This window comes from Phascolarctos cinereus, unplaced genomic scaffold (genome assembly GCF_003287225.1).
Source record: "Phascolarctos cinereus isolate Bilbo 61053 unplaced genomic scaffold, phaCin_HiC Scaffold_1;HRSCAF=81, whole genome shotgun sequence".
Taxonomy (NCBI): domain Eukaryota; kingdom Metazoa; phylum Chordata; class Mammalia; order Diprotodontia; family Phascolarctidae; genus Phascolarctos; species Phascolarctos cinereus.
In genome coordinates this window covers 149,578,043-149,590,742 of record NW_027555514.1, presented here as the reverse complement: position 1 = coordinate 149,590,742, position 12,700 = coordinate 149,578,043, and the positions used below count along the sequence as shown (strand labels likewise).

General features: G+C 38.7%; 1 protein-coding gene across 1 annotated transcript in view; it reads right to left on the bottom strand.

Moving 5' to 3' along the window:
* Positions 1-5,394, bottom strand: part of GNAI1 (G protein subunit alpha i1) — a 101,580-nt gene extending 96,186 nt beyond the window's left edge. The window contains exon 1 of the mRNA XM_020984488.2: positions 4,845-5,394. Within this exon, the coding sequence (XP_020840147.1) occupies positions 4,845-4,962 (118 nt within the window). The 5' untranslated portion in view covers positions 4,963-5,394. The remainder of the gene's footprint in view (positions 1-4,844) is intronic.
* Between the last annotated feature and the right edge of the window lie 7,306 nt (positions 5,395-12,700).

Below are 12,700 nucleotides of genomic sequence, written 5' to 3'. Positions count from 1 at the left end.
TAGTGAAGGTGACTTTTCTAGGGAAGATTTCATGTGGATGGATATGTTTCCCTTTAATAGAGAAGAAAGTATGTTCCCAATGTATCTTGCAACATCCCAGGTGTCTTCACCAAATTATAACCAAATAAGTTGTAAGTATTCAAAAACTACCAGTAGCCCCACTTACTCTAACATAAAATGCAAACTTCTTCCTTAGCCTGCCTTTCTTGCCTTGTTTCATATTACCACTAGGGTCTACCAGCCAGTCCTCTTTTTCTTTCCTCTCTGCTCTAAGCATTCTGTCAAGGGTTATTATATAATCAGAAGAACCTATCTTAGGTTGAAGATTCTCTTCCTTTACACTGCAGGCCAGGTGCTATTCTCCATGAAGCCTCCTCCCTCAATTTCTTCAGCTGAAAAGGATCTTTCCCTTCTCATATTTCTTATCACAGTGTGCCAAGACTTCTGCAAACACACTGGGGAGGCAGTAGTAGAAAGATTAGACCTAGTGTCATCAGACTCGAGCCCCAATTTTCCTTCTGCCATTTACTCTTATACCTTAGGCAATCACTTAACTAACTTTCTTGGGCTCTAGTTTCTTCAACTCTTTTCAAAGTATCAGAGATTTACAGCTACAATAAACCTGAGAGGCCAATAATTCCAATCCCTCATTTTAAACACAAGGAAACTGAGGCCAGAGGACATTAAGTAACTTGCTCATTATTCTATCAACCTCAGAGGGTTGTCAGGAGGCTTAAATGGGAGAACTATTCAAACAAAGCAAATCTTGAAGCACTATATAAAAGTCAGCTATTATAAAAAATTATCACATTAGCTGGGTAGAACACTGACAGAGTGACGGACCTCAAAGAATGAGTTCAAATCCTGCCTCAGATACTAGCTCTGTGACTGAGTAACTGTTCAGCTTCTGCCTCTGTTTCCTCATATGTAAAATGTGAATAAAAATAGCACCTATCTTACAGGTTGGTATACAGCATTCTGTAAACTTCAAAGTACTATATGAATTCTAGCTATTATTTTTATTATTTTTATTTTAATTTTCCCTTCTAGCACATTGATTTGTATACATGCTTTATCCCATCCCTCCAATAGACCGTAACTCCCATAAAGGAAGTATGCTTTTCATCTTTGTACTCCTAATGCCTAAGACAATGCCTTGCAAATATTAGGCATTTAATAAACTTTTGTTTCATTAATTAATCAGACAGAAAATGACGCTGGCCATATATGTTACCTATAAATCATTTTGTTTCCAGCTAATACATTTTGGACCCTTGTATTGGAATGATTAAACTACCCCTCAAATTTTTAGCAGGAAAAAAAAGTACAGAAGGTCAGATTTTGGCAGTCTAAAGTCAAATAAAAGTCTGTACTCAAACATTCCAGAAAGGGAAATTTATGAAATTACTGAACTCTTAGTCAGTAAAATGTTAAGAGAACTCTGGGCCAAAGGGTACTCCAGAATCACTATTAGTAGGAGGAGACAAAAGAGGGAACATAGGAGTTGAACATAATTTTGCTAAGAGAAATGGGAAGCCAAGGCCAGAACAATTAAGAATATATAGTTATGGAAATTCATGCCCACCGCCACTTGAGAATAATGAAAAATTATTTTGAAATATTTTAATGTAATTAGCAAAAAGTATTTAATCTCTTGGTATTTTCTAAATACTATCAATGTACTGTAACCTGCTGTAAAGATTCATGTTCTTTGCAGATCCTACACATTAAAGAAAAACGCTGTTTTGATAAGCACATTTTAACACAAAGTGTTCTTAAAAAGCATTAGCCCCCCGAAGAGTGGAAAAAAAAACACAAAAGGGGGTCTCTGGCCTTATCTATCCCTCCATTTTATAACTTCATTGCATGAGGGGGCAACCTGGTAGAAAGAATGCTGAATTTGGAGGAAGACTGAGTTGAAATTCCAACTTCCATATTTATTATAAGAATGCCCTTGGGAAAATGATACTCTCTGAGAGCTAAATTTATTTCTCTGTTAAAAAAAAAAGACAAAGACAAAGAAAAAAAAGATGAGGGCTTAGATTTGTTGGTCTCCACAGTGCCTTCTAGCTTTCAAACTATCAACCTATCATTAGCACAAGTACTTTGAATAATAGCTTACATTTCTGCAATATTAAACAGTTTGAAAGCTTCTTATGTTACTTATCTAATATGTCTAATTTGAATGTTATTACTGCCATTTTCCAGATTAGAAAGCTGAGTTGGGGCAGCTAGGTGGTACAGTGGCTAGAGCACTGGCCCTGAATTCAGGAGGACCTAGGTTCAAATCCAGCCTCAGACACATGACACTTACTAGATGCGTGACCCTGGGCAAGTCACTTAACCCCATTGCCTAGCCAAAAAAAAATTAAAAAACAAAAAAAGCTGAGTTACAGGAAAGTTAAGTCTTAGAAGTGATACAACTAAGAAATGTCAGAAACAAGAAGGAGAAGAAGAAGAATCTTTACTTACACAGCACTTCAAGGAAAGAATTTGAGTCCTACTATTAATTAACTGAAGATTGTGTGAGCATTTCAAAGCTTCTGAAATTAAAGCTTAAAAAAAAACTAATTTGTACCCAGATATTCTATTGCAGGTCTAGTATTGTTTCTACTACTTGTTCAGCTGTTTCAGTTGTGTTTGACTTTTCTTGATCCCACTGGGGATTTTCTTGGCAAAGATACTGGAATGATTTGCCATTTCCTTCTCCAGCTCATTTTACAGATGAGGGAACTGAGGCAAAAACTAGCACAGAGTCACACAGCTAATAAGTGTCTGAGGCCAGATTTAAATCCTGGAAGATGAGTCTTCCTGACTCCAGGTTGGCACTCTATCTGCTGCACTACCTATGCCATACTACAACGTTCAAAAGTATATATAGCAATTCCAGGACTTCTTCAGAAGAAATTAAGGCCAATGTTTTCTTTTCTTTTCTTCTTTTTTTTATAACATGTTCTCCCAGTTGATTTTAAGTTTGTTTTAGTGAAAACTTATAAGATGCGTTTCTCAAACTGACAGCTGAACTGGGCCTATGTGAGAATTTCAGAGCAACAATCCTGAATCTTGAAAAAAGCTTCTTGCTTTGCATGTGCTCTCAAGAGCATCCAAGTCAGAAGACAATCACTCCCACAAGACAAATGGATATGAACTGGTACAACTTTTTTGTGCACCCCATATATATCTTGACCTTATCATTATCTTTATATCAATCTGTCATGCTACATGAACTTCAAAAAATCGTATTAACCCTGAAAAAGTAGCCATTAGCAAGAGAAAGGGTGGCCACCCCAGTCTTAAAAATTTCACAGTTTGTCCACAGAATGACTTGCTTCATTACTACTTTTAAACATTCCAGATTTGATACTATAGGAAAACTAACCAAAAGACTCTATTTATTTTGTAGCTCATTAAACCAAATAAAGTATATCTAAAGGTTGCCCATGTAAATTTTCTGCTTCCACTGCACACTTTTTAGAAAAAAAAACAATCAAAACTTATGTAGAACTTAATCTCCAGAATGAAAATATTAAATTTCATCTGTAGTATTTTAAGTGTTTAAAGAGGGAATAGAACCCTTTTATTAAAAAAAAGAACCTCCAACTACTTAATATATTCCTGACTCATAAACCTTGTTCATCTTATTTTCCTGTAAATAAAAGAAAGTAATTTTCACCTAAGTATTTTGATGACCATGATGATGACTGAAAAAAAGTGAAATATTTTCCAAGTTTCACACAAGCTGACCACTTAAATGGCAGAGAAAGGAAAAGATGGGGAGAGGGAGAGGAAGAAAGGAGGGGTAGATGAGAATGAATTTTTCATTTGGAAAATTACTCTGTACTATTTTTCAAAGTGACATTTTCAATTCCAAAATATCTTTTCTTTTTCCTACATAAAACAGTAACTGCCTACCTCTAGTAATGGGTGTAGAAAAAAAAATTACAGCTTCTTTCCAACAAGAAATAACAGCCTTCTAATGCAGTGCCGACCTGCTTTAGAAAGCTTAAAAACAGTAATATTACCTTAATACTTAGAAAACGGCCTTTTGAAGTTCAATACCTAAGGCATGTTTGTAAAAGCTAGGTACATAGCTCTGCAAAGACTTTGACTCCTAAATAGAAGCCGATAACACCTTTCCTGAGTTTTTTTTTTTTATTTTAAGCCCCTTCACTGTAGAAAAAGGTTAAATAAACTTCGAAAAGAAGGTTTTAAAAACGTACCCAGGTATGACCTATCTGCAATCAAACCGATTCTGTCTTTTTAATAAAGATTGCATCAAAAGCCTGTGGAGTAGAGCAAGGGGGGAAAATTATCTACTCTACAACCAACCTCTCTGCAAGTTCTCATGAGCACATTAGGAAGGAGGAGGGAAGTGGGATGGGAAAAACCAAGGGCTGGCTTGCTTCTGTCCTACACTACACCACCAAACATATCTTACTTCTTGGTTCTGCATACCTTTTGAAGTCCTTTAATAGGAAAGGAAAGAAATAAAGAAAAATGTCCACCGCCCCCCCCCGTCTTCATCTTTAAGAACATATTTCAATACCTCCCTCCAAGCTGACTTCCGAAACCCACCCAATCTGTGAGTCTGATGGGCAAGGGAAAAGAGGCAGTGTAAACTTACTCTCACCCAATCCTCATCCCACCCCACCCCACCCATTACCAGCTCCCTCCACCGAAAAGGCTCAACTCAGCAGAATGGGATCATTTAGTGACTCACACCAAAGCCACATCCACGGGGTCCGTCTCCCTCCCCCCAAAATGAGAATAATCATAACACTATAGTGATGGTAAGCAATACCCTTAGCCCATGCCATCCTCCCAATGGGCTTTTTCTTCCTTACCCAGCAGAAGCAGCTTGACCTCCCGGGCGGCTTTCTCACCATCCTCCCTCAGGTTACGGTCAATCATCTTACTCCGTTCCACCGCCGCCTTGTCCTCTGCACTCAACGTACAGCCCATCTTGCGGAGCGTCGGGAAGGACCGTTCCTCCCTCCACCTCCAACGTCTACCTCTTCTTCCCCAATCCCAAATGCAAGGCTCCTCTGCGGTCGCCTCTGGGCTCGCTCGTGGGCTTGAAGGCAGCAGAGGTTCCAAGGCGTCCCTCTCCGGGAGCTCTCCCCACTTCCCAGCCCACTGGCGAAACTAGGAGTCTAGGAAGCGAGCGCCAGAAGCATCCAGGGGAGGATTCTCAGGCCCTGAGCTCCCCTTCTGGGAGGGGCACTTCAGCTCCCCGGGACCCAGACAGGAGGATGGAAGGCAGGGGATACTGTTGCTGCTGCCAAAAGTGATACAGATAGTATTTAACGCCCCCAGCGCGCAGCCACCGCCGCCGCTACTGCTCTGGCTGCTGTAGCTGCACCTCCCCGGGAGTGCAATGCGCCCGCGTACTCTCGCCCCAACCCGGTCCTGGCCGCGGCCCCGCCTCTTTTCCTTCCCTCCACTCCCCAAGGCGCGCACCCGCACACGTGCACTCGGACAACACCTCCCTCTGCAGGACGCGCGCGCGCCCCCGCATTTCCTTTCCCACCCACTTCACTCCCCCGCTCCCCTTTTCGGAGGCCAGTGCGCAAATGCTTGCGCCCCCTCCCAGTGCCCCCGGTGCGTGCAAGGGTTCCCGGCCCAAGGGGAAAGAGGGTCAAGTTTTGGGAAAAAACCAAATCCACTGACATACGCTGCCGCCCCCCTCTTCCCCGCCTCCCTTCCACCACTGTGAGAAATGGGCTTATTTCCTCCTGGGTTTTTTTACACTTCCCAAATGCAGACCTGCTTGTTCAGATGCAGTGAGGTGGGGGAAGCTGCCAAACTTAGAAGCCAAAGTCCTTGGTGTCTGAGCATGCCCAGCTCCGTTGCTTAAGCCGCAGGGGAGTTCTCAAAGTGTAGATCCCATATCTGTTGGCTTTTGGGCCTGTTGGGAAGGAAAGGGAGAGAAGGGAAGAAGGAAGCAGAAGCATTTGCTGGGGAGATACTCCCCATCCCATACCCTCCCTTAGTAAGGAAAGCGAGAGGAGAAAAGTGGGACGGAAAAAAACTAAGAGAAGTGTCCCCACCAGCATTACTCTGACTAGTTTTGTCCAAAACAAAACGGCAACAGACAGCAAGATTTTCAAATTAACTAAGAAAATGTGGAACAAAGTGCCAGGATAAACACAGGTACTATAATTCAACTGCATTAGAAACTATGGTGGATGATGTATCATGAAGTCCTGAGCTTACTTTATGATCGTGTTCCCCCCCATTCCCTGAATGGACTCTCCCCTCACCTGACTCTTTACCTCTGCCTGATATCCTTCCTCCTTTTCAAGGCTGAACTCGCTCTCTGTTAGGCCTTCCTACATGTCATTTTAAAAGGCTCTCATTCTCTTTGAATTTCTACCAATACTTTCTTTGGACTTCTACCTTAGTCTTATTCAACTTGTATTAAAGGTACTTGTGTACTTGTCTTATTTACTCTAGATTGTAAACTCCTTGAGAATTAGGACCATATCTTTCTTCAACGTTTTATCCTCCAGCTTCTAGCAAAATGCTCTACATATAGTAGGTGCATATTAAATGCTGAATTGGTGCAGTGGTTAGCATAGGCTAATCAGCTGGAAGCACTTGAATTCTGTACAAGGGTATGTATGCCTTTTTATGTTGGAAAGTGTACTGGAGTTTAAGTCCAAGGAGCTAGATTCAAATCCTACTTCTGGCTCTCTCCACCCCCTCATACAAAGTATGATTTTGGGAAAGTCACTTAACCCATCCAGTCCTTTGTTTATCAGTGAAATTTAGAGTTAGAGTAGATGACTTCTAAAATCTCTTCTAAACTATAAAACTATGATCCTGTATTCCTGATAGTGCCACGAATATAATAAGACCTTAGTGAGTATTTATTGAATTACATAAATATCAACTTACCCTGCTGTTCAGTTAGGTTATGAAGAACCATATCTACTAAATTATGTTTGATCTCACCAGGAAGGCCTGGTACAGTGTCTTTCACAGGTAGGTGCTCATTAAAGTGTTGTCCATGGACAGCTCCAAGAAAACAAATTCAACCGTACTTAATTGTTGGAAATAGATTGGTGGTGGGGACAAAAATAAATGCTGTTTGATGATAAGAGAATTTCTTTTTTTATTTCTTTGTAAGATTTTCTTTTCCTACCAAAAGAAAAATAGTAGGCAATGGTAGTATTGTACTAAGGTTCTTTCCCCCAAGAAAAAAGGTGAGCCAAAATTAATGATATGATTGAAATAGCTTTAGATCAGATCAGCAAAAAAAAACTGACTAGCAGAAGTCACATGGAACAACTTGTGAATACATGTTCAACTCTAAGTCATCCCAACTCAGGGTATGGATGACATCTCTAGCCATGCTTCAGGTCTTTCCTATAATTGCTTGCAACACCAACAGGAACAGGCTTCAGATTATTCTTCATTCAGCAGCTTATATTATATTCCTAAATACTATCAAAATTTATATTCACTGTGGTCTGTCAAGTTAAATAAGGCAATTCTTAATTACCTCACAGGCACGTTTTCTACTATGACCCTATGTCATATTATATAGATTTTTTTGATACCTTCTAGATCCAGGATTACTGATTTTACAGTGCCCAAATTATACATTCACACTGGTATTGTGTAGGTATTAATTGCTCAAAATGTATTTTGACCTTTAAGTTTTGAATTCAGGATGCCAGTCAGTTTAATTTGCGTAGCCTCTTTCTCGTTGATATTCCTATGCTCAGTGTATGTTGTTAGGAGAAGACCAACTGAAATAAGAGTGAAAGTTGAGTTGTTACTTAAAATCCAAAGGTAGAAGTTTGAAAAACCTGAAATCATTGGAAATATACATTTATTTTCTTTTATTTTGGAGGTGATTGGGGTTAAGTGACTTGCCCAGGGTCACACAGCTAGAAAGTATTTGAAGATGGATTTGAACTCACATTCTCCTGACTCCAGGGCTGGTGATCTGTTTACTCTGCCACCTAGCTGTCCCAGAAGTATACATTTAAATTGAATCCCAGAGATGCTATCTAATGTTACATGGCAAAAAAAAAAATGCTGATATTACAAATGATTTTGAAATACAGATACACACATTTAGAATGGGACTTCAAAAAGTCCTTTTTGAGTTTGATAACAAAAATCCAACTATTAGACCAACTATAACAAAGCAGAGTAATTTTAAAAAACTGGTACCTGCTATGAAAATCATAAGCAAACATTCTCCCAAACAAAAATCTATGTAATATTGATAAAACAAACAAACAAAAAAAGTCTCATCACCTTTTAAGAAATATGGTTTTAATGCCAGCACCTCTTGGTTCAATTTTAATGTTGGGATGAAAAGAGACACTTGCAAGTCATTGAACATGTAACAAAAGGAGGTTTACTTGACCCTAACCCAACAAGAATATGCAATAACCATATAGTGGCAATTAGCTTCTCTAGATATAGCCACATAGTCTCCATATGAAAATGTGTCTGGTCAATAGGCAAGGATGTACTGCTAATTGTTTAACAAACAGCTCTCTAAAAAAAGAAATTATATGTGTATGTGTGACACACATTTAAATTTAGTCTGCCTTATTAACAATTTCTTCATCATTTTCTCAAGTCTGGATAACAACAAAACAATGAATTAAGTCCTGTTTGTAGTGTTTGCCTCTTTCCAAGGCTCAAATGCTCAGACTGAAAATTTAACAATCTGATCTCTAACCAGTTTAAGCTGGCTCTAGCATACCCCTGTTAGCAGGGCCAGATAAGGTGACTCAAATGGATTTCAGAAATCCACCATGTCCGATGGGTCTAGATTCCACATGGCTGGGTCTTTTTAATGCCTTTAGATAACCAGGAAACCTAGGGACAAGGGTCAATCATATCCTTGGGGGCAGCTGTAACTTCTTTTTGGGAGAGCTTTCCCGTGTTGTGGGTGGGAAGAAACTTGCAGTGAAGTAGTCCTGTCACATACATCATAGCTGTCAGAGACAGATGAATACTTGCTCGTCAAAAAAAAAAAAAAGTGGGGCAGAGAGTATTGATAGATATACTCAGAGTATATCATAAACAAAAAATTTATAGACTCACTTTAGAACATACGCTTCACAAAGCAATAATGAAGGCTGATGATGATTATATGTCACTGAATTCGTAGAATGAAGCCCATAAATGAGCTAAGATAAAAACATGGAATCAAAAGAGATTGATTGGGTGACATATACATGAACTCAATGAAAAATATGTGAATAAAGAATGGTTCAGAAATGCTTGAGTCATGTAAATTAATTTATATAAATGGAGGGTATTTATGCTAGTGATTCAGTATCCAGTCATCACCTCTAGAAATTATATAGAGAGGTAAGCTTTAAGGTGTCTAGATTTATGATTCAGTAGAGATTATACAATTAATTCTGCATCTACTTTATAACCAGAAAGCCATAATCAGATAGCTAGAAAGAAAACTAGAAGTGAACTAACCTAACAAATGCCCATACAATAAATATGAACCCCAATATATCCCTGAATATTCATAAAATAAACTGAGCAGTAAACAGACCATTACTGTGGACAATATTGTCCACAGTCACTGATACATGAAATTTTTAGTGATTTTTAAAAGAGAACATTTTAAATATATTACTAAATCAATCATAATTTCTAAACTGCATGGAATGAAAAGTATTGAAAAATATAAAGATGAAATAATAACAATTTAGGGAAAGGACAAGATACATATTTTCTCTTTAGTTCTATCTGCTACTGTATTTGTTCTGAAGAAGCTTTCAGTGAGTGTGTAGAAAATGAGCTTCCACCTTACTATTCATTCAATTACCAAAAAAAAAAAATTATATATATATATATATATATATATATATATATATATATATATATATATATATATATATAAACCCAACAAAAACAACCCCCAACAGTTCTTTTATCTACTTGCACAATAGTTTATAGAAAACTAAATTTTAAAAAAGGGTTTTTTTACTTCCCTGTTAGCCTTTTAAAATTAAGATAAAAAGTATTATACTCATTTTACAGATAGCGGACTTAAATATTCTGAGAGTTAGCAAGGAGGTGGCAGAGCTAAGACTAGAAAGAATTCTCTTGATTCCTAGAAGGGTTTTTCCCCCCTATACTAGGCTAAAGATCTGTATCTACATTTACTTATACATCTGTATCTACTTCTATGTCTACGTCTACATCTGTATTTATAACTAACCCCAGATATTTTTGTATATGTCTTCAATTGTATTTCAAAGTTATTTAGTCTCAATGCTTGAATAATATTAACATGCATAACACTGCAATGAGGGGATATTTTAAAAAATAGTGACTATAATTCTTCCCTTTGTTAAACTTACCCTCTAAGTGAGGAATTAAAGACACAAAGTGATAAAATACTTTAAGATCAATATAGCAAGTATAGGAATGATCAAAATCAGACTTTTTTTTTAAGGCAATTGGGGTTAAGTGACTTGCCCAGGGTCACACAGCTAGTAAGTGTCAAGTGTTTAGTCTGAGGCCGGTTTTGAACTCGGGTCCTCCTGACTTCAGGGCCGGTATGCGCAATCCAGCTACCCCTGAGAAGACTTCTAAGAGAAGATAGTTTTGAGTAGGTTTTGAAGGTGAAGAAATGGATCGGTAAGGGGATCAGAGGATGGCATTCCAGATGGGAGGGACTACCATCACCCTCATTCTGGACTTGATAATTCTATTAAAGGAGTCTAGCATTGGCTTCATTGATAGATTTTTCTTTTTTGGTTACCATATCATGCTATTGATTCATACTGTCCTTACAGACCATTAAATCTCCCATATCTTCCTTTATGTGACCAGACCAAAGAACTCTCTTGAAGGTTTTGAAACTTTCATCTCTGGAACTTCCATTCTGGGACTCTATTGTCTAAATTATCAGGCCTAGGCTTTGATCCTGTTTCATGGCCATCCTTTTGTCAGTTCTAGAATTGTGATCAAATAAACTCTATCACGGCACCTGGAAGGGGTGTGTCAACCTACTCACTAAAGGCCTTGCTTACAGTCCCTTGTCACTTTCCATACCATAGTGACCCTCCCTGGCTACTACTTTCTAATGTATATTTTCTTTCCTTATTAGAATGTAGTTTCTTAAAGGCAAGGACTGCCTTTGCTTTTATATTTTTATCCCTTGTCAATAGTAAGTTCTTAATAACTGTTTTTTTTTCATTCATTCATTCACATCTCACTTATCCTATATTTGTGTTAACAGATTTTTTAAACCCAAGTGTAGGCTAAATTAGATTTGCCTAATTGTTTTAAACTTTTGCAATCTTTTTGAATGCCAGTTCAGTCAGCCAACAAGCTAGATATCCCTTCCAGATACATATCATCTGATAATTTAATATTATGCCTTTATCCAGACATAGCTTTTTTTCTTTAGTCAAGTCCCCCCCATTCTTACAGTGCCAGATGTAAGCAGAACTAGGTTTAGGGCTGTGAAAATAGGAGTAGAAGGAAGTTGGGGGGACAGAAGATATGCCAGGTATTATGCTAAGTGCTGAGGATATAAATGCAAGCACGCAGGACAATCAGCCTTCAAGGGGCTTACATTCTGATGGTGGAGAGGTTAGGACACAACACATGATGGGGACTTAGAAAAGGGTGGGGTACGTATATGGAAACATGGCTTAGAAATGTCTGGGAAGTGATATGGAGGCTTGGTACCAGCCAAGATACAGAGAAAGCTCACCTATCCGAGTCCAGATACTCAGAGACAGAGTGCAAGGCTTTACTGGGAAGGGCTTGAGATGGCTATAGTGAAGATAGCACAGTGAAGAGATGGCTGGAACTGTGTGAATTTTTCAAGGAGGAAACCAAATGTGAATACAATGGTTACCAAGTATGTAGGCTGCCTTCCTTTTCCCCTGAAGTAATTTTTTTTATAATAAACTTTAATATCAAGGCCCCCTGTCAAGATCAGAAACAGTGATGAATGAAGGATCTAGAAGCTGGTGGATTCAGGATCACCTATAGGAAAACTGAGCTTTTGATACAGACTGCCAGGGGAGCAGGGAGCAGAGCTGTCTTGAAGGAAGTTTGGCTCTGAGCACCTAGCCACATTCCTTAAATTAATCTGGGGGCTTGCTTGTAGACAAAGTGAAAGTTTGAATTTCAGCTCTTGAGTTTTGGTTTGCCAGCAGACAAAGGGTTTGGGTGACCTGGTTTGGGAAGGAAAGACTGGTGTCCAGTTGAAATTAAGTGTTTAATATAGCTGGCTTTTATTTCTTTTCTTTTTGATGCCAGTGAAAAGCTAATCATCCTCCTCAAACCCCTCCCTCTACAATCAACTGTATTTTATCCCTGAGTGCTCCTGGGCTCTGATAGATGAGTTTTCTCCTTATCTTGGCTAGAACCAGGCCTCTGCATCACTGTAGGGCCATTTCCAATGGAGGAGTAATGCCATACCTATGTAATTAAACTCTGTTGAGGTCACTTGGGATAGGAAGAAGGGTGGAGTTTTTCCAGTGGGTTGGGGGTGACCCTGAATCCAGTTAACTAAATCCACTTTCATCCTTGCCTTAATACAAATGAGGGCACATACATGTAATAAGCTTAGTTTTTAGCACTTAAAATTCAGGTGTTTGTGAAACATCCAAATGGAGGTTCTATGCAGGCAACTGAAAGTAAAAGACTGGACAAAAAAAGAAAGATAAGTGCCAGAGATATA